Source organism: Astatotilapia calliptera, chromosome 13, assembly GCF_964374335.1.
Source record: "Astatotilapia calliptera chromosome 13, fAstCal68.1, whole genome shotgun sequence".
In the NCBI taxonomy this organism is placed as follows: domain Eukaryota; kingdom Metazoa; phylum Chordata; class Actinopteri; order Cichliformes; family Cichlidae; genus Astatotilapia; species Astatotilapia calliptera.
Window position 1 is genome coordinate 22,113,022 of NC_137434.1, and position 27,062 is coordinate 22,140,083.

The 27,062-nt window shown below is 40.2% G+C and overlaps 1 protein-coding gene across 2 annotated transcripts in view; it reads right to left on the minus strand.

The window, feature by feature from the left end:
• Nucleotides 1–2,690: 2,690 nt before the first annotated feature.
• pcnx2 (pecanex 2) overlaps nt 2,691–27,062 on the minus strand; it is a 39,918-nt gene continuing 15,546 nt past the window's right edge. For both annotated transcript variants that reach the window (XM_080287958.1, XM_026189609.2), the window contains exons 15-40: nt 26,284–26,316; nt 25,750–25,921; nt 25,523–25,633; nt 25,210–25,301; nt 24,291–24,400; nt 23,857–23,965; nt 23,311–23,403; nt 23,052–23,202; nt 22,126–22,267; nt 20,220–20,397; nt 19,514–19,622; nt 19,298–19,427; nt 17,948–18,006; nt 17,602–17,817; nt 17,270–17,523; nt 15,092–15,325; nt 14,611–14,714; nt 12,716–12,860; nt 12,372–12,602; nt 10,486–10,643; nt 10,257–10,373; nt 8,264–8,436; nt 5,668–5,834; nt 5,496–5,570; nt 5,162–5,338; nt 2,691–3,090 (exon numbers count right to left, since the gene is read on the minus strand). In XM_080287958.1, the coding sequence (XP_080144084.1) occupies nt 2,917–3,090; nt 5,162–5,338; nt 5,496–5,570; nt 5,668–5,834; nt 8,264–8,436; nt 10,257–10,373; nt 10,486–10,643; nt 12,372–12,602; nt 12,716–12,860; nt 14,611–14,714; nt 15,092–15,325; nt 17,270–17,523; nt 17,602–17,817; nt 17,948–18,006; nt 19,298–19,427; nt 19,514–19,622; nt 20,220–20,397; nt 22,126–22,267; nt 23,052–23,202; nt 23,311–23,403; nt 23,857–23,965; nt 24,291–24,400; nt 25,210–25,301; nt 25,523–25,633; nt 25,750–25,921; nt 26,284–26,316 (3,714 nt within the window). In that variant the 3' untranslated portion in view covers nt 2,691–2,916. The remainder of the gene's footprint in view (nt 3,091–5,161; nt 5,339–5,495; nt 5,571–5,667; nt 5,835–8,263; nt 8,437–10,256; nt 10,374–10,485; nt 10,644–12,371; nt 12,603–12,715; nt 12,861–14,610; nt 14,715–15,091; nt 15,326–17,269; nt 17,524–17,601; nt 17,818–17,947; nt 18,007–19,297; nt 19,428–19,513; nt 19,623–20,219; nt 20,398–22,125; nt 22,268–23,051; nt 23,203–23,310; nt 23,404–23,856; nt 23,966–24,290; nt 24,401–25,209; nt 25,302–25,522; nt 25,634–25,749; nt 25,922–26,283; nt 26,317–27,062) is intronic.

Here is a 27,062-nt window from a genome sequence, read left to right on the forward strand (position 1 = left end):
TTGTGCTTAATATACTATTTCTGCTTTTATAGGATTTGTGCTTAATATAGTATTTCTGCTAAATGTAGTATTTATGCTTAATCATACTATTTCTGCTTTTCATAGTATTTGTGCTTAATATAGTATTTCTGCTAAATTTAGTATTTCTGATTAATTATAGTTTTTCTACTAAATCATAGTACAGTATTTCTGCTTTTTATGGGATTTGTGCTAAAACAAAGTATTTCTACTAAATGTAGTATTTGTGCTTAATCATACCATTTCTGCTTTTTATAGGATTTGTGCTTAATATGGTATTTCTGCTAAATTATAGTATTTCTGCCAAATTATAATATTTGTGCTAAAACATAGTCTCAATTTAAAATTACAATATTCATAGTTCATCACAGTGTCTCTGGTAAATCACAATATTTCTGCTCTGTTGTACTATTTTTCTAAATCATAGTGTTTCTGTAATGTTTAAGTATTTTTGGCTAAATATATTCTTTCTGTTATCTTATACTATTTCTCCTAAATTCTTGTATTTTTGAGAAGTTATCATGTTTCTGGTAAGTTACAATATTTCTGCTAAATTCTGCTATACTATTGTATTTCTGCCAAGTATTATGTTTCCTCTAAGATATTGCAGTTCTGCTAAGTTATTCCATTTTAGCAAACTTCTTTTGCTTCTGCAAAGTTTTTACAATTTCTGCAACTTTTCAGCTTTTTCAGCTAGTTTTTGCATACAGCTTCAGCTTTAAGCATCCACACTGCATTTTCGCAGGAAATGCAAATTTTTCTAGTTTTTATTGTAATTTCCCTTTTATTAATTATGGCAGCAGGGTGTGGTTTCCCGACTCAGCTGTAGGAGGGAGAGAGGTGGGGCATTTACGGGGTGGCAAGGACTAAATTCAGTCTCTTATTTCATCAATTTATCATTTTAATCCAGAGTTAAATATCTTAAGTAACTATCAAGCAGGTGTACAGCCAATTTTGTGTAGGGATTCATGGATGAACTCCCTTTTGTAGATTTTTAAGCCTGTTCCTTCATCTTTATACCTGAAGCTGGCCAGTTTTCACTTGTCTGGTACAACAATACAAATAGTTTTCCAGGATCAATCAGGAAAAAAGGAACCATTTTAAAATCCAGACTGCAATCTGTCCACATAGGAAATTGTGCAAAAGTTTTAGGCCACCACTTATTTCTTTATATTTTTCTGGGGAAATGGGTGAAGCGGTTTGTTGAAACATGCAACGTATATGGAAATGCACGATATAAGGCAAAAACACAGTTTGTGCAATCCTAATGAGTTTGAAAGTCTATAATGGGTTTGACTACTTTTATTGTTTAACATAGCGTGAACTCTCTCAGGTCATCTGTCTCGTAATTTCTTCAAGTGGTCTTCAGGAATAGTTCTTAAGGCCTCTTGAAGAACATTCAAAGCTTTTCTTTGGATGTTGGCTACCTTTTGTTACATCCTCTGTAAAAATTATTGCAAATTGCTTCAATAATGTTGAGGTCTGGGTTCTGAGGAGACCAATCTATGACTGATAATGTTCCACTGTGTTTTTTCTGTCCAGGTATGATTTTAAGCCAGATGAATCAGCTAAAAGGCCAGATTCACCTCTCAGATCCTCTGCCTAGTCTTTGCTAGATTGCTTGTATTTTGCTTAAGGACACTGCTTTCAGATACTGGTCATTTTCTTGCATTTTTTTTTCTTTTTAGGTCTGATACTTCTTCTTTTATCCCCCACTTGGACAGCTTCCTCAATTTCTTTCAAGGACACGCTGCACACCCTGCAGAGGCTTTTCAGCGAATAGCTCTTAGTCAATCACCTTGTTGGTTCAAAAGTACCAAATTATGTCCATAAAATTGACCATAATTAAAAAAAATGTATTCAACAAAAGAAATGGGAACAAATTACATGCTTTTGCAGTGGTTGCTGGTAACAAAGTGGCTACACAGAAATTAAAATTAGTTCTTTGCTAAGATGTCACTGATTCAGCTCTTGAAGTAGATTACTTTTTTGTGCTTGAATGACTCATAGGTCAGTATTAGGTGGTGCAGCAAAAAAAAAAAACATTCATCTGAAAATGATCAGGTAAACGAACAGAACTGAAAAACAGTGAAAAAGCAGCCAATGACCAAAGAAAGACCTCCAGAAAGCTTGGAGAACCTGCTGGTCAGCACTTTTACATGGTGCTGTACATTTTAAAACCTTAATAAATAAAAATGGCCAAATAAGTCTTTTATTCAGATTTAAGGGCTGTTTAATCCTATGTTGTGTTATGTTTCTTTGCAGGCTACTCTTAACTTACAAACCAACCATTCAGCTGAGAACTGGAAAGTCCTTTTCAGGTTTCAAATCCATACCCCGCTCAAAACGAGGCATACATTATTTTTTAAATGGATTACGCATGAAGTCAAATAGTGTTTAACAGAGTTTTCGGGGAGATCATCTGACTAAAGGCCAAAAGGCTAGTAATCACATGTTGGACTCAGACATAATGTAGTTGCTTTTTTGAAACAATTCATGATCATTTAAAGTAAAATGTTTAAACAACCTAATACACGGGGGAGTTTTGGCATCTCTGAGTAAGACTATATAATTAACCTGTGGCATTTTGATAAACTATACTTCCAAAAATAAATATTTCCTTCTGACACCCAGATTTAAATGAGACCTGTTAACCACAGAAAGAGGCCACGTCGTTTAAAAATGTCTTTATTTTTATCCTCTGCATCAAAGACTGTGTTTTCAGACTTTACATTCAGACAACAGGGTGAGACCACATGCTGAGGACAGAGGAGGCAGGTTTGTGTGCATGGGTGCTCTCTCATACAATCTTCTTTATTTATGTGTGTATAACTCTTCATACAGTCCTGTCTGTATGTGGGCATGAGTATGGGCACTGTCACAGATGTGTTTTCTCTCTCAGACAGTCTTTTGATCAGTTGGGTCTGGAACTGTTGAGGCAGATGTTGAATCCTCCTGGGTCTTGTCTAATCCCTGGCTGCAGCCCTGCTCGCTTAACTGTGTGTCGTCTTTCACCGTGACTGCAGCGTTGGAATTGCTCGCGTCTATACTCTCATATGGCTCTGATGTCCACTGAGGAAGAAAGGAAGAGAGAGGAGGCCGGTTTCAGGCACAGGAGAGCATTCGCTGTTTGTATAAAGCAACTAGCATGTTCGAACACAACAAGAATATCAGACGGCAACTCTGATCGTACCACTCAAAAGTGTCAAATGATGCATGAGAGTAAAAATCTGATTTTCACTTTGTTTTTTTCCTCTATTTTAATTCTTGACTTCACAATTTGGGCTCCAGGAGTACAAAACAACCGAAATGAGTCTCACTTCTTCAACTTTTTTCAAAACTTCAAACAGTAAAAATATGGGACTCTCTCCACTGGGAAAAAAAAAACCCCACACAAACATTTTTTGCCATGCACAAAATTTGGGGTTATGTTAAAATTTAGACTTAATAACTTAAATTTAAAATTCTTTTCTCTGAAGTTTCAGTTGGCAAGTCTAAATTTGGAGATAATAACCTGAAATGTTGACTTCTGAATCTTAAAGCAATTGTTTTTCCAGCTGCTGAAACAGGCTTCCACAGATTGATCGGTAGGTTTAGAGCAGCCTGAAGCCTGAACATTTGGCTCACAGAGACTCCTTGTAAATCCACTGACATCCTTATTTGAAACCCTGGTTATCTTTAATATGAGCATCCACCTGAATAACAGTGAATACATGGCAGAAAATAAGGAAAAGCAGAATACGGGACTGTGAATAAATATACGCCGCCCCCCTTCCTGATGCATTAGTTTTGTGCATATTTTCACACTGTTGTTTCAGACCATCAAACTAATTTTACTATTAGACAAAGTCATACAAAATGCAATTTTTAAATAATGATTTCATTATCAATCAACCATTTTTAAAAATTACCCCCTTGAGTGGAAGCTGAGTTCCATTTCACTAGCAACACCCAGGCCCGATTACTGCCAGACCTGCTGAATTTTTAACAAATCACTTAAATAGAACGTGTCTGACAAAGTGATGTAGATTAAAAAGTCTCAAAAAGTAACAAATCATGCCACGATCTAAAGAAACTCAACTATAGATGAGAAACAAAGTCATTGACATCTATAAATCTGAAAAGCTTAGAATAGCATTTCTAAGGCTTTGGGACTTCAGCAAACCACAGAACCATTTTCCACAAATGGTGAAAACATGGAACAATGGTGAACATTCCCAGGAGTGGCCGGCCTACCATAATTATTCTATATTCTATTCTAGAAGTTCACAAAAAAACTCAGACCAACATCTAAAGAACTCCAGGCCTCACTTACTACAGTTAAGGTCAGTGTTTGTGATTCAACAAAAAAGCAAGAGACTGGCCTTGGAAAACGTCCAAGGACAAAACCACAGCTGACCAAAAAGGCTCATCTCACATTTGCCCTAAAACATCCTTAAAAAGAGAAACTATTCTGTGGACAGACGCGACAAAAAATGTAGTTTTTTGGAAGGTTTGAGTCCCATTACGTCTGGAATAAAACCAACAACATTTTATAAAATTAACATGATACCAACAGTCAAACATGGTGACAGTTCTGTGAGGGTATGGGGCTGCTTCAGGACTGGGACTATTTACTGTGATTGATACAACCATGAATTTTGCTCAGGTTGTCCTTGAATCTCAAATATATTTGGATTATGCAGCAGCAAGTTCACCTCTGAATGGCTCAAAAAATCAATTACTTTTTCACACAGGGCCAGGTAGGGTTTTCTTTCCCTTTACTATATGAAATCATCATTCAAAAACTGCATGTCGTATTTACTCTGATTTTTCTTTGTCTAATATTAAAATTGTAAATCCAATTGAATCTTCTCAAACAATAAAAATGAGCTGTGCTTTTAGACAGACACTGGATGTGAGAGAAATATCAGTCTCTTATCTATTGGCAAAAACTGCAAACAAGCTCCTCAAGATGTTGAACTTTTCCCTTAGTATTTAAAACCTCTACAAAAGCAAGACAAGCAAGTCAAACTAGGAAAAAGTGTGCACTTGTTTTTCTGTATATGTGTACATCTAACTGCTGCCTACCTAGTCTAAGCTGTGTTGTGGAAACAGTCTTAAGTGGGTGCAGAATTCAGACAGTGCTCTTTTCCCCACCCACCTGTGTGGCTCTGCTGCTGGACCTATGTGAGGGCCCGATGGCAATGTTGACACTGGAGGATGACTGTGTATCGGTGGTGTTGCCCCCTTCAGCAGCGGACAACCCGGAGATAACCAGGCCGCTGGAGAAGCTACGCTTCCCAAACAGCAAGCTGAGTGTGGATGAAGATGAGGAGACCTGGCACCACAAGGAACGGAGATATTGCAGTTCTGTTATAATGTCATACAGTAAACACTAAGGTGATTTATAGGAACATCAAGAATCTCAGTTTTCAGATCTTCCATCTGTCGGCCATGTGTTTAGGCATGCTGCATTAGGAGTGTACAGTTCCTACCTGACTGGAGCGCTGCTGATGCTGCGCTGCCTGAAGCTGCGCGCTGATGCCACCTGCTCCTGAGAGACGAGGGACCTGGAGACAGACAAAAATCCTCTTTACACTCTTAGTAAGGGAGCACAAAAGCAGCTGCAACCGAGAAAAGTAAGCTTTTTACAATGTGTGCGTATACCTGGGAGAATATAGAAGCTATGGAGGTGTTAAAGGACAGCTGACTGTTAGACAGACGCTGGACAATCCCGTTATTGGAGCCCGAGTCCAGGATTGGGCCAGACTGGCTGCTGACAGGGGGGCGCTGACTCTGGGGCTGCACTGATCGACTGCGGTACTCTCTCCTGGCTGTAGAATTAAAAACGTGAACATTTGTAATGAAACGCAAGATTTAATAACCTAATGTACAATTTAAAAAGCACGTTATATTTGACTTCAGGATTTTAGTTTAGCTATGTGGCTCTCTGTGGTCTCTTAAAAAATAAAAACACTGGTACATCTACGTATTTGGACACCACCATAAAAAAAACAACAAGATGTTAAATGAAGACTTTCATTTTTCATTTTAAAAGAGTTTAGCAAAAGCATTGCAGTGATGTGGTGATCAAAGTTGTTATAATGTTAACATAAGTAAATTGGGTAAATAACTTTCAGAGTTGAACTAAAACCATCTAAAACTATAGCCAGTGAAAATTTCAACTCAAACACATGTTTTGGGTTGTTGGAAGACCAAGCGATGACACAGAGCAGTTTTGCTGCTCACTGGTTGAGATTTTGTTCCAAAGAAAATTGTCTTTTTTCACGATTCCTTCCAGGTTGGTGAGAGTCCCAGCTCCAGATGCACTGAAGCATCTCTACAGCATGATACTCCCACCATGTTTCACTGTGGGGATGTTATTTGTTGGATTGTACGCCTCTTCCTTCCAAACATGTTTTCCAAACATGAGCAGCATCTCTGTGGCCAAAGACCTCTAGTTTTGTCTCATCTGACCAAAGGGCGCATTTCTAAAATGCTTGATCTTTGTCCAGGTTGTTCTTAGTGAAAGCTTCTCTTTTGAAGAAATCAAGATTTTCTTGCACCGAGTACATACCTGTGCAGGTCTCCATCGAGACTACAATTCCCAGCCGGTCTAAGTCATTTACTAATGTCTTGGCAGTTGTTTTGGCGTCTTTACACACATCTCTCAGTAGTTTTATTTCCAGAGAATTTAAAATCTTTTGCCTCCTATCTCTGCCAGGCTTGTTCTGTACTGTGTGGCTCTCTTTGTGTTTCTTGATGATACTTTTCAATCCTCTTCTTTACACTTGGAAAAAAGTGACAACTTTGTATATCCATCTCCTGCTTTGTGAGTATCGAAAATTATTTTTCTCAAGTTGAAACTGATTTCCTTTGTATATGGCACTATGACACTTTCTCAAGTGACAGCTCAAACCCTTACTGAAGTTTTTTTTTTTTATACTGTGTGTAAATTGTGCTTTAGAGTTCAAAAGTTGACCTTATTTTTACCTCATAAGTAAGCAGCCTGGTCATTAGTTACATGCGAAAAACTGAGTTAATCCCATGCTTGTAGAAACACCTTCTGCTGCATGAGTGACTTTATCGGTTTCTCACATAATTGTGGAACAGTTTTGTCCCACTCTTCTTTACAACATTGCCTCGGGTTATTGAGGTTTCCAGAGATTCATTTTTGTCCCACACAGTTGGGTTGTAGTCTGGACTTTGTCCCATTTTCCTTAATTCTTTTCTTTTTCGGGCATTCTGTTGGAGTTTTTCTGCTGTGCTTAGGATCGTTGTTTTGTGGAAAAACCTAATTTCTTTCAAGTCATAGCTATTGGATAAAAAGCCTCATATTTGATTCCAGAGTACTTTGACACACAAAAGAATTCATAATGGACTCAAAAACCGCAAGGTTCCCAGGCGCTGTGGCTACAAAACACACCAAAATCATTACCTCTTCGCCACCGTGGTTAACAGTTGTTATGAGGTGTACGTTCTAATATGCTGTGTTTAGTTTTTGCAAAACATGGTGGTTTCGATTATGACCAAACATCTCCACTTTGTCCTTGTCTCTCTACAGGACATTGTTCTGGAAGTCTTGTGGTTTGTTCAGATGCAACTTTGCAAACTTAAGCTGTGCTGCCAGTCTTTTTCTAATCATACTGTCATTAACCTTAACATTTAACATGGTAAGTGGAGCCTGTAGAGTCTGAGATGTTCACTCGTCATTCACTCCTCGAAGATCGTGGCGTTGTGTTAACACACACCTGAAGGCTCCAGACCATCAAACTGCCAAAACATCTGCTTTCATAGAGGCAGCCACACTTGTTGATGATCAATTAATCAAATGCATTTGATTAACAGCACCTGGATCTACTCAGTACGACCTTAACGCTACTGGAAGCAGTGCAAGTGTACTTAGTTTTTCATGTGATTGCACAGAGTAGTCTTTCCTGCAGTGGGAAAACCTCTCCCAGTGAAAATTTAGTCTGATTGTATAGAACTATAGGAAAATGACCCTATTGCGTAATTCATCTTTGATGCTAGTAAACACTTTTCTGATAGGTTTATATTCCCTTTGCTTGTTTCAAATATAATATAAAACTACATATTATTTTATAAAGCAGGGTCAGAGGGTAGGCAATGTGACAGACTATCATTTAGGGTGGGGCTTAGATTTGAAAAGTTACATAGCTTGACTTTGGTTCGTGTGATTAAAAACAAACAAAACCCAAGCATTATTAGGTTTACATCGAGATTGTAGTAGAAGAATTTGTACCAGCGTTGCGGTGTCTGTGGCTGTGTGCCGTCCTGGCTCTGTGCTGGCTCAGGCTGTTGGATGTGACAGAGGATGGGCGGTTGTGGCTCAACGATGACGACCCACCGGCACCGCAGTCCACATCCTCCATATTCATGCCGCTGTTACAGCTGGTCAGGTTGTCCTTACGCACCCTGCAGAACACAAGCACACAGCTCTGATTTATTTATTCATGTCCACATCAGTGCAAGGGATGCACACAGGCAAGGGGGACGTTCAAAAATTTACAGAGCCTTAACTATCAGCACTGCTTAAACCACACACACACACACACACACTCAGAGATGTTACGTAACTGTGCTAACATATGTGGTGGTGGTGGTGTTCCTCGTAAATTAGTTAAATGTGTTCTGGCTGGGGAGGCTTGATCCATCTCCTTATCTCCTTTTCTACTTAGTCGAATTAAGACAACACCTTTCAGTCAAGGCGGATGAAACAGGCTTAACAAACTAATCTAATCTGAAAGCAAAACTCTGCCCCAAGAAGCTTAAGGGCGAACTGCGCAGTTACAAAGACACACACCATTAGCTGACCTGCAGAGGTTAATGCAGCGCCTGTACGATAAGCTCTACCGAAGGTATTGTGTAAATGATGGAGAGAGAAACAAAAGGCAGGATGAAACTGGGGCTGAAGGAAGAGAGAGCCAAGAGAAGGAGGTTTCTGCATAGCAAAGCAGAGAGTTAAAGCTTTCAGCTTCCCGCTTACTCTGTAATCCAGCTGTCTATTTCTCTCAAACATGCACTCGCACTGTCCCTGTACATGTATTTAAAACTACATCAAGTTGGCAGAGAAGCCTCTTCGCAGCACTGACTACCTCCAAGTCAATATCTGTAAATCCACAGAGCAGGCAAGGCTCCCACTAAGCAGGCAGCCAGAGCATTACACTGCAGTTTGCATCTTATCCAGAGTGATTTATACTAAATGCAACCAGCTGAATAAGAGCATTAGGAAGCTGGCATAAACTGCTTTATCCCAACTTTTTCCTCTTTTGTCCCGGAGACATAAGGCCTTCTGTAACAGCTCAGAAATATATATAGATATATATCAGATTTCTGATATGTAATCTTTGTGACTTACAAAATGCTATTAAGTAGATGATGCATTTTAGAAATCGCCTGGAGAAAAACAGAGAATATATACTTATTAGGAGTAACCACAATACTTTTGTACTCATCTCTGTTCTTATTCACCTCTTTGAAAGGCAGGCAGCTTCTGTGGCAAACTAAAGGGTTATCAAGGCAAATAAAAATACAGTCTTTGAAAACACAGAATAAGGAGACGATTTCAAACAACGAGTAAGTAAACAGTGCATCAAAACAATGGTCAAACTAAAGCAAAAGACAAAATGATGGTAAAAAGAGCTGCTGAGACTTAGAGGCATTTGTCAGTGAATTTCAATGCATACTATATCAAGAGGAAAATCCATAACATCTGCAACTGATGCACATGAAGCAATTGCACCGTCACAAACTGCAACTGTCCACTGGGCATGTGATGGGCCACACTGACCATGCACCGTGTGCCGGAAAACTACTACAACTTACTTTCTGCGGTCTTTGCAGCAGATAATTAGCTAGTCCAGAGATTCAAATCTTCTCTCCTGAAATGATTTTGTCCCAGTTTCAGAGATGAAATCAACTAGATGATTAGAAGAAATATGAAAGTTTTTGTCCTCCAAATATTCCAAATAAAGAGTGTGTTATTCAAGACTCCTCAGAGGCTCATGTTCAACCAGACTGAACCCATGACCTTCAACTTACAGCATCATCTTCTTACCCATCAGAGAGAACTAAATAAAGTCTGTTTTCTGTTTATCTTTAGCATGTGAAAAAAAACAACTAATTTTGAAGCACAGTCACAGGAAGAGATTTGGAAAAGGCTGAGCCTGGAAGGCAAGGATGAAAAAAGAATAACAAACTGCACTTTCTACTTAAGTGGGACAAAATGTACTGACCGCAGCCATTTAGAGCAGAGCCAGGAACGAATGGCATCCAGGCTTAAAGCCCCTCCTCCAATGCCGCGTAGTGTACCGTGTGTTCCTGCGTATGAAGTTGTCAGAGGTGACACGTACCTAAAAAACACAAAAAGAAAGAAAGTTAAACAGAGAAAACGTCTATGTGAGTGGGCTAAATACTTCTATTGAAGCAAATTAAGATTTTTCTGTGTAATAATTTGGCACGCACATGGGGTAGCCGAGTGGCTGGTCACAAGAAGAGTTGACCATGTTCCTCAGTGCTTGCTTTGAGTTTTGGATGCTGCCTCGCTCCGGGTTTCGGTTCCTTAAAAATATCAACTCCTGCTGCTGTCCTGCCCAGAGGCCTCGCACACACTCCTTATTGATCTGAAGAGGTACGGAAAAAATAGAAACAATCATACAGGAGTACAAAGTCCAAACACGAGAGAAGATCCAGAGAACATCTTGTTTGTTTTATACAAAAAGCAATGTGTGAATATGACAATGCTGTGGCCTTATAATTAGCATGTTTTAAGGTGCTTGTGTGAGGATTTTGTAACATTTGGGCAGCCTTGGGCCTTAGGGTCATGGGAATGAACTGTTCCTTTGTAATCATCATCTTATTTTAAGTGGTGTAAACTTTCAAATTGACCTATTATACTGATTTCTAACTCCATGTCAACCAGCCTCTGGAATAATTCTGGATATGTGACCACTCTTCTTGGCAGAATTTGTAGACTTCATTTACATTGGTTAGTTTCTTGGCACAGGACCTTCTTTGAAGTGTAGTCCACAATTTTTTAATACGGTTGAGGGCAGGGCTGTGGGAAGATTAATGTTAGCTTGTTTTATCAGTTCCAAAATGAGTTTTGATTTGCATTTGGGATATTTGTCCTGTTGGGACAACAAATTGTGTCCAAGTTTCAGTCATCCAGCTGTTGACATGAGATGACATAAAAATTGCAACAAAACAGCCCTAGACCGTGATGCTACCACCACCATGCTTGGCAGCTGGTACAGTGTTCTTGGGTTTGAAAGCTTCCCCTTTACTCCTCCAAACGTATCCCTTGTCGTTGTGGCCAAATAGCAGAATTTCTCTCTAACCATAAAACATTTTGTCAGAACATATTTGGCTTGTCCATGTGGACAGCTGTAAATTTCAGTTAATCATGAAGGTGCTGATTTTGGAGCAGGAGTTGGTCGGTGCCCTCAATTTACATGCAGTTTAGTGACAAGTTTGAGCCTCGGTGGTTCTTAGGATTTGCCTGAAATTCACGTTTTCTCTCATCTGAGGGTGACAGATTGGGTCTTCTTCAAGATCTTGGTAAAATAGTGATACCCGTACTTGTACAGTCTTGGAATCTGGAGACCTTCCCAACTTGTGTAAATCTACAATTCTCCTTCTTCACTGAGTTCCTTGGACTTCCCATTTTTTCTGAGTATTGGTCAATCCAGTGAGTGTTGTTGAACAAATCCTTTTTATGCTGGCAAAGAGAAACTAAGATATGTAGTCAACCATGATCACCAACGTGAAGTTAATAAGCTTTGGCCTAGTCGAGTTAAACGACGCTGAAGAACTTTTAACGCCACTGATTAAAATATTTAACTGAGTGTTTGCATATATTTGAGCCTTTATATATACTTTTGACCCTGTGTGGATTAGAGAAAATCCAAAATAAATTCATACTTCCAAATCTTGTTTTTTTTTAAGTCATTAAAGAAGTATGCTGTACAATCATTCCACCCTGGAAAAAAACAGCTCAAAGAAATCATTAAAAGCCCAGAAATACCATGAGATGATGAGTGTATGTTATCCAGATGTGCGCATTTTCAAAAGTCTGTTTGACATCCTGAAGGGAAAGCAGCAACTCCAGAATCAAAAGGAGTTTGAACAGAAGAAATTCAAATTTGCGTGATTTATTTACACTAAGATTAAAAAGCAAAAAAAGCCACGATTATGTTCTATCATAGATTTGGAAAAGTGATAGTGTTGGTTTGTTTATTGTCAAACCTTTGAGACCAACCTTCTCCTCATAGGTAGGCAGGATGCTGTCACACTGTGCACACAGCATTTAGCTGTTTAGTCATTCAGCCAGAAAATTAAACGTATTTTACCTTGATGACCTTGAAGCTGAGGTGGCGTTTGTACAGCATGATGATCTTGTACTCGTCCGTGCCATCATCAATCATGTGTCTCAGAGTGAGCAGCGTGTCACGGCTTGACAGCACAGCCTTACGCCAAGCGGGATCGCTCTCGTGGCAGATTACGAGGTTGCTGCGGTAGTTTGTGATGGCTTCGTACAGGATAGACGCCTCCTCGGTCTCTTCCAGACAGGTAAAGTGATCCTGCAAAAGCAGGAAGGTCATCATGAAGTGTTGAAGGAAATGTTTTCTCTATAAGGTGTATTTCCAGTACAGTTTGAGACTAAAGGTTGAAAAGCTACATGCTCTCGCTTTACCTGATGCAATTTGAGGCTCATTCTGACTGCAGGAGCCACCACCTTCTGGAGGAGGTCGAGATCAGTGAAAACCCACTCATCCTTAGTGGCGATGCGGAAGTCGCCTTTAAACAGGGTGTTGAAACCGTACAGAAATGATTCAAGACTTTAAAGAGGAAGGGAGGGATTTGAGGGGGGGGGATAAAGGAAACACAAAGATAGAGAAATAAAGGATGGATTATAATAACATATTTTAGATTAGATTACAAGACATAATAACACTGCAGAGTCAGAGGTATGTTTGAATGACGGGGATGTTTAAAGATTTATCCACTGGCTCCCCCTTCTGGCGTTTCTGTTTAGCACCGGGTAATATGTACAACATGAGACAGACGTTCCAATAATTTGTGCATGTAATCTCAAATGCAACAGAAACATTTTTACTGTGTTTTAAGATCAATTTACCATAAGCATTTAATTTCATTGGTTTCCATTCATTTTATTTTAATGGAACAAGTTTATCTACTGCCAAAGTGCACAAAGGAGAGGAAGCAGACTGAAGAGGTCGACACTCTAACAACACACAGGGTTTTAAATTTAGATTCAGATTCAGATAACTTTATCAGTCCCGAAAGGGCAACTTGTTTGCAACTTACCCACAAAACCTACATATATGGTCAAACACACAATCTATAGTATATACACATTGTCAAGGTAGAGATCAGCAAAGAATGAGGTCAAAGCAAAACAGATTCTTAAAGAATAAATAAATGTATTAAAAATAAATAAATAGACAAAGAAGAACAAATGCCTAAAAATGAACAGTCACGGAAAAAACTCATCTAAATGATCCCTGCAAGTAATCTAATAGCTGAGGGAATGAATGATTTCACCTCCTAAGACCCGAACTCTTTCATGGCATGCATTTTATATTTTTCTTTGCTATTTGGGTTGATTAGGACCTGATGAATGTGAAAGCAAAGAATTACCAGATTGTTTTTTTTACCTAATTTTTGTTTTTGAGAAAAATGAGATCCACATATGAGGACATTTGTTTCAAATTTTGATAGAACAGTGGCAGTATAATGTCCTCGTAAGTGGATATCAGGCCCTTGTAGAGAAAAATTAAGTATTGTGGTCTAGACATCCCAAAATGTGATGTCCACATATGTGGACACCAGGTCCTAGGAGGTTAAAGTATTTGTTAACAATTACCACAACATCACTGTTGACGGTGCTTTTCCAGTGTCCTAAAACACCCTTCAGCTAAAGAAATGACACATAGTAGCAAATAAACCAACTAAAAATTCATAATATTCCCATAGAAAAGTCACACCTGAATAGATTTTAAACACAGTCAAACATTTCTACATGTTTACAACTGAAGCACATTAAGCAGTTGTAACCGTCTTACTGTTACATGACGGCACCTCTGCCTTTCTTGTGTAACTTCAGCTAATGGAGGCACAAATAAACACTTTGCTCACACCGAGTTCTATGAAAGACTAATGGGCTACCAAATATTTGCTCAAAGTGATGAGCATAAGCCTATGCTGTATAAAGACCTTAATAATATTTCCACACAGCTCACTTCACAGAGGGATTTGCAGGCCAGCCAAACCAGTCACGCACTCTAATATTTCACTGGACTGCCTTCAGCTTTGATAGCCTATAACTGTCACAGCATTTATTTCTGACCACAGTTGGATTTATTTATTTATTTAGTCAAATTCTTTCATTGATGATGGGAGAGTCAGACTGCTGCATGAAGTCTTCTCTGCCAGCTGAAACATATTGATTAATGCAGTAATTATGCAACAGAGGGCTTTTATGTGTTCGCTTTGTTAAATCCAGGTGGTGACCATTTTTGTGGCCAGGCAGTGTATGTGTGCTGTTTTTGAGTCAGACAGGCTTACCTGTTGGACATGTTGTGTGACGCAGTGCCAAGGGATCTCCTCCCCAGGACGGAGAGAGCATAAGACAGAGTGACCAGAGGAGAGTCTTCATCGCTGTCCACAGGCTGGATATAAGCACAAACACACGGATGAAGGCAATGGCATATGGGCCAGAGATAAAAGTAAGTACAGATTCAAGCATTATGAGTGCTATATGGCAATTTGCAGCAGTTTATTTTCACTGTGCAACTCTTGCTTTCTTTCTTACTCATGTCAGATTTCTAAACAAGTAAAAGCAGAATGACAATAAACAAAATTCCTTAAAGGAGACGTAAAACATTACTGTTTCCAGCTTCTCAAATCTGAAATATATTCTAGTTTTTCTTCTTCTTTCAGCATTTTAAGCATTTGGGCTCGTGACTATAACCACATTAAGTTGCAGCAGAGTGTAAACTGAAACTCGCAAGACGATGTTTAATAGAACAGTGTTAAAGGGACGTACCGTCTCCATTTTCCCAGCACAGTGCTGGATCCACTCCAGGTAAACGTTGCAGAAGCTGGCACGCGTCACCCCCTGCAGGCAATGCACATAGTCCTCATCGATCTTCACGCTAAAGACCTGAGGGTCGCGCTCAATGTGGTGCCACTTGGTGTAGGACTGCAGCGCCTCCTGAATGGTGGCATCCTTGAGCCATGTAGACAGTTTGGGAGAGTGGACCAAGTAGTAGATGATACTCTGAAAAGGAGATTGAGAAAGAATGGGTCAGTAAGTAAAAACTTAATACTCACTCAAAAGGAAGACGTGCTCTTGTACGTACTGCATTGCTTAGGATGTCTAGAGTCCTTTATTGCCATGCTGCTATTTGTAATGGTGATTAATGCATAAGATGCTAATTAATTTGTCATTTAAACTGCTTAACCTTTGTGCAGGCAACTCTTTAAGAGCCTTTTGAGACGAGCTGAATGTTCAATTTTCAGCCTGCCTCTGAAGTGAGGCTGACTGAATGCATCAGGGGTGAATGCATTATTAAACCGTGCAGGGTTCCCTTTAATAGCAGAGATTCATTTGAATTTATTTGACATGACAAAATCTGATCTTAAGTGGAAAGCAAATTCCCACGTAAGAACAGTGACTGCAGGTTTCTCTGGGGTCAGTCACATGTTGCTGTCAGCGAGCAGAGCCTTTTTGTCCATCATCAGTGTCTAACCTCACAAATATGCTTCTGGAAGAAGCATATTTGTGGGCCTGATCTCTGATAACAACGAGACGGCCTACCTGAAGGAGATTAGGAATCTGGAGAACTGGTGCCAGAGGAACAACCTCCTTCTAAACGTCAGTAAGACAAAGGAGCTGATAGTGGACTTCAGCACTAAGCAGGAGAGGAACTACCAGACCCCCGTCATCAACGAGTGCCCAGTGGAGAGAGTGGACAGCTTCAAATACCTCGGAGTTCACATCACGCAGGACCTGTCATGGTCCTGTCACATCAACACCGTGGTGAAAAAGGCCCGACAGCGTCTCTACCACCTCAGACGCTTGAGAGACTTCCAACTGCCCTCCAAGGTGCTCAGGAACTTTTACTCGTGCACCATAGAGAGCATCCTGGCGGGAAACATCTTAACCTGGTTCGGGAACAGCACCATGCAGGACAGACGAGCTCTACAGAGGGTTGTGCGGTCAGCTGAGCGCACCATCCGCTCCGAGCTCCCTGACCTGCACTCAATCTACAGCAGGCGGTGCTGGACCAAGGCCAGGAAGATCGTGAAGGACCTCAGCCATCCCAACAACAGACTGTTCTCTCTGCTGAGGTCAGGAAAGCGATTCCGCTCCCTGAAGACCAACACAGAGAGACTGAGGAGGAGCTTCTTCCCGCAGGCGATACGGTCTCTCAATCACACCACCACACAGTACTGACCCACACATATGGTTCTTACACACACACTGGACTTTCTGGACTTTGGTTTTGCACAACACTGGTCACTATATTCTTCATTTCCGGTTAATACTTGTACAGCTGCTGTTATTGTGTATATATTTATTTATATTTAGATTTCTTCATACATTCTTATATAGTTCTATATTGTGTATTGTGTATTTTGTTGTACAGTTATTTTATTTTCAACTTTAATTTATATATTTATCTTTATCTTATTCTTCCCAGTTAAATTTACCCTTCATTCTAATTTGTGTTGTACAGTTATTTCATTTTTAACCTTAATTTATATTTTATTCCTTCCTAGTTAAATTTACCCTTTTTAATTTTTCATATTTATTTCCTATCTTATTCATAGCCTTTTCCTTTTTTTGTTTTCTTTAGGTCACGAGCAGTTGTCCAAGCATTTCACTACATATCGTACTGTGTATGACTGTGTACGTGACAAATAAAATTTGAATTTGAATTTGAATTTGAATTTGAAGAATGTTCAAAAATTCCCATAAACACACTCCGAAATCTTGAGGAAAGCCTTCTCAGAAGAGTTGAAGCTGTTTCAGCTGCAAAGAGCGGGCCAACACCATATTAAACCCTTTGGATTAAGAACAGGATGTCATTCAAGTTCGTGTGCGTGTGAATGCAAGCGAGCAAACACTTTTTTAGCAATATAGTTTGAAATGTTTTGATGCCCTGTAAACGCACATACTCTGTGAATCTGGAAGCTTCAGGTTGGAGTGTAAATGTACCTTCAGGTAGTAGGTGATGAGCAGCTTTCGAAGATCGTACACTTGCAGCATGGTGGCAGCATTGTTCTCACTGATGCTGTAACCCTCCAGCAGGTACTTGGTGGCCATCACTTCCCAAGCCAGCCAGCGCAGGTTGAAAGCAGCGTTGCATGACAGCATGTGAGGCAAGTGGCCCGGCTCACAGCAGCAGCATGCGTCATCTTCCTCCACGCCCTCTGTGATGGCCTCCACCTCGCGCTGCTGACAGTACGTCCCTGGGATAGAGACATGGAGTCATAAGTAAAGCAATAAGATACCTTTGCCATGGACGCGATGGGATGGCTGTACTTTACCTCTGAACTCTAAACCCCTCAGCTGGAAGGTGACCAAACCATTGCCAATCTCTATGAGGTGGACCAGGGCGTTGAGGTAGTCAGAAGCCAGGATGAAACAGTCCCCAGCGCTATAGTTGCCCCATCGGCCCAGCATGAGGTCACCACAAAGCGAATGCTGCAGTGATCGAGTCAGGTACTCATAAAAGATGGAGTTTAGGTTGTTATCGTCGCAACCTGCAAAAGAAGAGCCAGAAAAACAGATCAAATGTGCTTGCTGCCTTATCTGATACTAAAATACAAGATGCTCTTTGTGTTGGGGGAATGAAATAAATTAAACTGATTTGATAGTCCAGTTAAAGCTCACCTGTCTCCTTGTCCACCTGGGACACCAGCCTGCTGTTGGAGTTATCAATACGTTTTGTGCTGCAAGGAACACACAAAGAAGCATATCTGTGCAACACTGACCAAATGTTTTTCCTGTATGTGCTTATACATCAGGTTAAAAGCTGATAAAATATATCATGCAATCCCGTATGAAGTGTCTCACTATAAAACTACTGTATGCTTTTATTTCACTTTATTCCTGCTCTGCTGTGACTGTTCTGCTATACTTTCTGTGTCATGTTGCATTGCTGCTCATCTGAGCTTCACTGTGACAACTTGAGCAAACACTTCCTATTTCAACTGACTCCAGCTGAGGTGATGCTGTCAGTGATTTCAAGGTTTCAGGTCTAACACTGACAGTGTCACCTAAATATAGTCGTGGGGTAAGCTTGCACATGAAAGCTCTGGGAGTATTTCTGGCGTGCTCTCAGGGTGCTGAATGCGTGCAGTCTCTCACATCAATAAGTAAGAGGGAACAAAGACACTTTATTGTGTAAGCAGCTAAGTGTGAGACAGAAGGGGAGCTCAGTTCAAAAGACAAAGATTGATTGCTTCTTCAGTAAATAAAAAAACAGATGTGCAAATTACAAACTGGAGAAGGAAGTCACGACTCAGTATTTATCCTACCACGTAAGCCCATTTAACCACGTAAAAGCCTAATCAAAGACAACTTCTACATGAGCTATAGGGCCTGGACACCTTGTAGTCACTGAGTTGATCATGTGCTCCTCTATATATCAAAGTATTGTGGAGTCAAATGTGAGGCCATGTGCTGTAGCGTTCCAAAGTGAAATGCTGTGGGGGCACTTTAACAGAGTGGGCCAAAATTCCTCCACAGCAACGTGAAAGACTGACAAAGTCATACAGAAAATACCTCAAGTTATTGCTGCTAAAGGTGGTACTATAAGCTACTGAACCCTGAGGTACAATAAGCTTTTCAAAAAAATTGCATAGACATGTGAAAAATTGTTTTTTCACAACTGCAAATCATTTTTTTAACACAGCTGGGTATTGTAGTTTTTAATTAAAATGACTCTAACTGATGAGGACTATTTTTAGCCACATTTGTAGCTGGACTGTGCAATTCAAACGTGTAAAAAAAAGGACCATGCAACAGAATACAAGTCTACCTCATTAGTTTGTTTTAATTAGAAACGACAGCTCTGCAGCACAGAGGAAAAAAAGGCTATTTTAGTAAAAGCTAAACATATTATTTATTTTCATGAGCTACACTAATAATGACCTGTTCTTTAATTTTCAAGAATTCCTTAATCTGGACCATTTGAGAGACTGACGGCACATTCACTTAATTTCCTCATCAGGCCCTTACTTGTAGTTTCTCTCCCAGAACTTAATGGGCCTCGGATAAGAGGAAATGAAGATGGCACTGCCCAGGAAGGGGGCGAGTGGAGTGTAGAAAACTGTGGTGAGCAGAGTCTGGAGCAGCAGCATGGCTGAGTCTAGACGCACACACACGCCAGTCAAGGAAAGAAAAAACAGGCACTGATACACTTTCACACACTTGCAGGTCTTAGAGAAAGGATACGAGGCACAGCAAATGGCTGAGCAAAGGCATGAAAAGCGCTGCCCCAGGCGATCTGCCAGGGAGCGATGTAAACCAGGATGAAATGGAGTTTCAGCAGCAGCTCGCGCATCTGGACAGAAAGGGTATGCACACAGTCAATCCTCTGAGAGCCGCACAGTAGCGACAGCCTTATTTAACTGCCTAGCTTCATATACGCTCTAATTATTCTGCAAGGTTCACGACAGGCACATATTAACAGAACACAAAAGGGAAGTCTGTTGAAGGTTTCATATTTCAGTCACACTTTCTTTGGTTTCTGTCAATGGCTGCACATAAAAACACACAAAAACACACCTTTCAATCGCAAATAAAAACATGTTTTTGTTGCTCTCAATCAGCTTGAAGTTACTATTTTTATTATATTTTTGAGAATCACTTTCAAAAGGTTTGTCAGCAGATTTAATTTTGATTATTGTATTTTCTCAGACTTTACCAGAGCATGACTAGCACTCTCTGTTATGAGTAACTACCCTTTGCAAAATTGATGAGTAAATTAGCAGTTAGCATTCAAGTCTCAGCTGTTGTGTATAACAGTTTCTTTGTGACCTTGTTTCTGCTTATCACAAATGTGTGCTTATTTCTATACCCACTAAGTATTGTATACGTGTAAGATAACCTCCTGCATTCTCTCATGTGGTCCTCCAGAAATCATCGGTGGCTCTTTTACCTTGTGGAACACAATGGACATGATGAAGAAGTCCAGCAGGAAGCTCTCAGAGGCACGTGGACAATCGAAGTGAAAGAAAATGAGTGTAAAGAGCAGAGTGAGAAACTGGAAGCTGGGGTTGCAGAAGGATGAGCGCAGGAGTTTCAGTCCAGCGACTGTCGTCAGGAGAACATCACAGCTGAAGAAAGCACAAACAAGGGCACAAAAAAACGATTAAATCCCCTCCTTAATGGGCTCTGTACTATCTTTTCATTATCTAAGTGGATAAGCAGTCGCACCAAGCTGACTGTAAATTTTACCAGTTAACCCAGGACGTCACATAAAAGGATTGATGTTGGCAGAATCTGATCAATCAAAGATCTACCGTATAAATAAAGTAAATGCTGAACCTTGGCCATCTTTGCTCCAAGGATAGGGTTAACCCTTTGTATACTCCTTCGTCAAGTGTCAAGATGCAAGAGCATCTTCTTAAAAATGTTTGCTTTTACCTTCAGTGAGATATTGTGTGGCGATGGCTATCGTTTACGAACACTATTTAAGGCTGTGATGAAGTGTGAAGATAAATAACTTCTGTAGGTCTCATAGTGGACATCATGTTCAAAGAGTGCCGTGGTCCTTAGTAACTCTTAAAACCACAGAAAGCAGAAGCTCCATCATCAGTGCTTGTAGTCAGGGACTGGGTGGTGTTGGTGTGATGCTGTTGTTCCATGATGAGTGTGTCTCAGAAAAATGTGATGCTTGAAAACAGAATGGAGGAAACCTGATCAATGCATTTCAGCATGTTGACCCGGATGAAGGGCACAGGCCAAAATGCTGTTCTTTATACAAGTGACGCTGGAGACGTGACTTCTTTAGGCATTTGTTTTTCTCTATGCACCTTGGAATTAGGTGAAGTTAAGCTAGAAGCTTCCATTCTGTTCACAAGCCAAAATGGTGAATGTGTAAGTTAACAGAGTTTTCACTGTTACAGCTATATCGTTAAGATGTTGTTTTGACCTTGTCCTTTCAATTTGGACTGTAAATTAATTCTCATACAGCAATAAAATTCCTATAAAACTGTTTGCAGCCAACAGGGGAAAAAAATCAAGTTCCATCTAAGAATCTAGATTTATAATTGCAGCTCATCACGGAAACATAAAGGCATCAGACACTAAAACTTTAGACCCGCCTACTATCCCAAGGGGTCTCCCACGAAAGTTGATGTGATTTTTCAGAGAATTAATTGGTCAGTAGGAGGTTAGGTTCGGAGCATAAGTTACCATGGCAATATACCATGGTCAGTAAGAAGTGAACCACCACCTTTGTAGTCCAGCAAACCCAGGGTTAACCCTGAAGTTCCCAGTGCATACTTCTGGATCCGGTCTATAATTGTAATAAAAACACATTCGGCACATCCACTGAATAAACCAACTACTACTACTGCAAGTATCATCACATTTTGTAGAGTCACAATTGAGAATTATTAGATTAGCTTCAATAACATCAGTGTTAGTCATTCATTGTTTTATAGCTGCTACTTGGTCTCCTATCTGCAATTTTAATTAGGTGGAATTGTCAAACAAATATTATTTGTTGCCATTTTTCAAATTCCACTGGACTTTTAATAAGCAAAAGGAAAATTATTATTATATTATATTATTATATTATTATTATATTTGAAAAATCTGCAGCCGACTGTCTGCCTGTTCTGCAAAGCCATGTTTTGAACCGGTCACAATAATACACATGCATTCAGTGACTCCTAAAAGCTGTGCTCTTTTCTAAACAGCAACTTGGTGAATGCCTGCGTGTGACCTCTGTAAACTGTAGCTACAAAAACATAGGTTACACTAGAAAATAATGATAATTAAAATCCAGAATGTGGAATCTTAAATGTGATGCTGTATGTTTTCTGTGGTCCACTTACTGGATTCCCAGCTTCTTGCGGTGACTGAGAGCAAAGCCATCATTAGTGAGCGCGCTCAGCACAATGGCGGGGTACACCACGTATTTCTCAAAGCACAGCAGTCCCACGTACAGGCGCTCAAACCACATAAGCACCGCGTCCTCTGCAACACATGACAAAATTGAAAAACCCATGAACGGAGCAGAAATCACAAGATTCCAGAGCACAGTTAGCGGGGACACATTTTAAGTTTAGAGTCTGACCCGCTGGTGGCGCTACAGCAAAATCCATCCACCCCGGCTCATTTCACAAAAACATAACGGCAAAGCAATACAGCAGTTATGTAGATGTTTCAGTGTGGGCTAACCAACAGACACAGCCATACTTTAGGTTTCACCACCATCGTGAAAAATCAGGGTGACTGTGTATAAGCAGGCAGGGTGTAGCAGTGCAGACCATTTCATTTATTCCCTCCATAAATTCAATTCAATTAATTCATATAGTGCCAAATCATAACAACAGTTGCCTCAAGGAGCCATCATTTAAAACCCATGTATAGCAAACGATATGACATAGTACTGGATCTGTTATTTCTCTTGTAAACACAAACTACTGACTGAAAATAAAGAATAAAAAACACGAAACAATACCAAAAAGCTACCTTTGTCTTCTTTCTTATTCAGCAGAGGTCATCACAGCGAGTAGCTCCATGTTTGATATGGCAGTTTTTTACACCCGTCTCAAAAATATTCTAAAAAGTGTCATCTGCTTTTGATTTTTAAACAAAGTTTCTTTTTTTTCCTTTCCTTTTGGCCTGCTCAAGCCATGCCTGGACTTGCACCACCACTTTTATAACCGAGTGACTGATTGCTGTTACGCTAACTGTATGGTTTTGCTATTTGCACGCACATACTTCATTATTAACTACATGCAGTAGGGATACTGACCTCTGGGTTCAAACTGGTAGTACTCCTTGGTCTTGAGGACTGGGTGGGAGATCCACAACCAAGGGTGATGCTTCCTGAGCTGGGGGATCAGGTAGTGGGTTACAAACCCCACAGTCCCCGCCAGAGCATACAGCACTATGGTCACAAAGGGCTGCACACATGGGTATATAATAAAAGAGACATAAGATGAAATTATTGTGCCAGAAGTAAAGATCAAATGTAGAAGGCAGTGTAAAAAGCAGAAAACAAGTTGAGCCACCTTGAGAGACAGAAACACGGTACTCGCGGTGATGGCGAAGGTTAGGATGTAGGCAACGGAGCACACAATGATGTCCGACAGCAGAATTTCTTTCTGCAGAGCACAAAAGTGAGGGACAGCTGCAGTCATTCATAATCCACATGAAAACGCATATCCAGCTCATTTAGGTGTGCGATTATTCCTGACTATCTGCGCTGAGCCGCCAGTTTTTGGAGATCAAAGGCACAGGAGCACGGGAAGAGTTAAGCTTTAGAATCTCCATTAATGCTGTAAAAGGCGACGGGAGGTTTGCGTTCTCTGATGCATAATTCCCTTTAATCACACATAGTGATTGCCAGCAAACACTGATTCATCATCTCACCTTTATGCAGTTTATGCCTGCTCACGCTGTATAAATTCAGAGATGCACAGAGATAATGAGGATTGATTTTCTGATAATTATTATCCCAGATTAACCTGAGCTAACAGGGACAGGCCTGTAATCCTGGGGCTGATAATAACCTGAACCTCACCATCTTCCACTAATATGAAGATAAATATTGTTACCATGGAATTCTGCAGTTTCTCAGGTAGAGGATCTTTGATGTTTGTATCATCCTCTTCCTCTTCGTCACTCTCCACAAGCGCAGGCATTATCTTTGACTTGATTAGAGATCTGAGAATAAGTATTTTACACGTTTAGATTAGTAATGACCGATGATAATAGGCAGCTAATAATAACAGAATTTATTTATGAAGCTTTTTAACAGCTTCAAATAAAACTTCTGAAGAATACAAATAAAGTGAGTCAGTGACAGTTTTTTAAATAGTATAAGTAGTATCAGCATGTTTCATCGGAGTTATCAACCATCTGCTTCCAGTTCCTTGTGTCAATGATTTCAGCTTTTTCAGCTTTTTTTAAATAAAGAACAAGAGGCTGCTCGCAAGCAAACACACACCCACGCACACACACACACACACACACATCGCGTGATACTTACAGAAGTACAGAAGGGTCACTGCTTTGTCGGCTGAGGTGATAGGAAAGCACCACTAAAAGGCCACAAAAACCAGAGAACAGGGCTGGGGTGTGCTGCTCATCCCATGGTTCCTATAAACACCAACAAACACACACACACAGCAATGTGAATTGTGAGTGTGTGTGACATGTGCTTGACTAGCAACACCTGTGTGTCACAGTCTTGGGTCATGCAACCCAGTGTTTTGAGTTTCACTGTATTTTGTTATTCATTTATGTTCTAGCTTAGCTTATCCAGTTATTTCTATTTTGCCTAGATTGCTGTTATAGTTCATTGTTTTGTAGATTCCCCTTGTGTTTTCACTCTGTGTTTTGGTCTCACTTACCATTCATATTGTCATGTCTGTCTCATCTTTTTTCCTGTTTTATTTTGAAAGAGTCTGGTGTTCTTTGTTCATTGTATTTAGTTTCACCTCCCCTGTCCCGTCATCAGGTTCATGTGTGTCAGCTGTGTCCTCATGTGTCTCCACTTCTCATGATCACCTCGAGTGTGTATTTAAGTCCTCGTTCATTGTCGCGTCGTCTGTGTATCTAGTCAGCGTCTAGTTTATTTCTGCGTCTGTGCTTTCTGCTTTGTTTGCCACCTTTAATCCAGCAAAAATAAAGGCTCGCTTTTCGTTTCAAGTTCAGTGCTGTCTCCTCCACTGTGTTTGCACCTGGGTCCTCACACTTCCACACACAGTCTGCCCTCCCTTGCAGACCGTGACACTTTGTTTAACTGAAGATTATTTTAAAAATTCCTGTACCTGTACTACATGCTTCCCTCTACTCCTTTAACCATTTAGGTGAACACAGCATTAGTTCAACAGGAAAGGAAAAAAGTACGAAAGAAGAAGATAAGTAATGTTACATCCTCTAAGTGCTCTTCCTCTGTTTCCTACCTTGAGAGCGCCGAAGCAGAAACCGTAAAGCAGAGACAGAGCAACCAGACTACGCAAGATGCTGTACACTGCAGAGATGAGACTGGTGGCAGCTGAGACACACAAGTTAGAAAGGTTAAAAATACATACAGTGGTTTAAAATGGCAACAAACTAACTCAGAAGATACTTTTTACTCGATGGCCCTGAAAATCTGTTCTGTCTTTGTATGTATGTTTATGAATAAACAACCAAAAGTTACAGTTTATAGTGAAAATAGGAACTAGGATCTGAATTAGCTAACACGAGCAATGCTAAAATCAAGAGATTAGAAACCTGTTCCTCCAAAAAAGTGCATGTCAATCTGCTCCAGCAGGTAGATGGTAAAGGTGTTGATCTGAGGGAAAAGGCCCACCAGGAAGGTGATTGGGAAGCAGTAGGTAAAACCTGTTTAATGCATAAAACAAAAGACATTTTTATGTATTTATCAAAGGAAAGAAATACTGTTAGCATACTGCAAGCAACTGCATCTGCATGTTTTCTCCTGTTGCATTTATCCCTACCCACTAGGAGGTCTCGTAAGAAGCGCAGAACATCATAGCAGACGATGGTGACTCCATAAAGGCTGGAGACCGGCAGATCCTTCCTCCTCAGCAGCTGCTCCAGCACCCAGATCAGAGCACAGAAAATGCAGAAGTAGGCCGCTCGGCTGTAGGCCACCAGTTGGTTGTGACCCTGGAGACATAGAGGGATGCCACCTGTAGGGGTTTACCCTGATTTCCATCACAGTAAGATAACACCTACACCAAAACACCTTCCTGTGTTTTCACAGTAATATGACACAACTACCATAGTGTCAAATAAGGCAGATCCTCTGTAGCCACTCTGCATGTTCACCAGTCAAAGCTCAGCAAAATTATTCACATGGAAAAAAGGAACTGTTTTGAAATTCATAACATCATATATCAAAAACTGCCACACTGAAGAGGAAGAGCAGTCACACGCACACACAACAAGGATGCACATGTTTCCAAATTATTAGTGATTATTATACAATCTTTTCAGTATTTTTTTCAGTAACAAAGAAACAAACTTACATGGGTTGGTGAAGCTGCATCTGGTTGAACACTCTGCAAAACAAACCCATAAAAGCCAGTTTGAAAACAGCAGCAATAATACCAACTTTAGTCTGACAACATCCATCCACCAATCCTTTCATCTACCCATTCATCCATTTTCTGCTGCTTATCTGCGTCATTGGGTTATCTGTGTAAGTATCCACTGTAAAAGCTACGATTTAGAACCTCGACTTCACTTCAGATCAATCCTTGACTGCTGTTGAACTGGAGATGGCTGTTCATGTCTTCATCTCCTCCTACTTAAATTATTGTAATTCACTATTTTCTTATCTGTCTAAAGCATTTACCAATTTCCTTCAATCTTTCCAAAATGCGGCTGCAAAGCTTTTAACTCACACGCACAAATTTTGATCATATCAGCCCATTGTTAAAGCACCTGCAGTGGCTTCCAGTCAGGCTTAGGTTTCAGTTACAAACCTTGGTTCTTACTTGTATGGCCTTGGGTGAAGCCCCCAACTATATCATCAAATTACTCCACCCCTATTCACAATGCTGGATCCTTAGGTCCTCGGATAGAGGTTTTCTTGTGATCCCACATACTAGTCTGAAAACTAAGGAGGATTATGCATTTCAAATCTTAGCACCAAAACTGTGGAATAGCTTAACACTCTCTCTTCATGTTCGGGTCATGTTTTTGTGTTCTCTGTTGTTTTATTTGGTTCATGTGTGCTCATTCTGACCTCACATTAGCTGTCTTTTTTACCGATAGTCTGAAAGGCACTTTATGACTGCTTTCT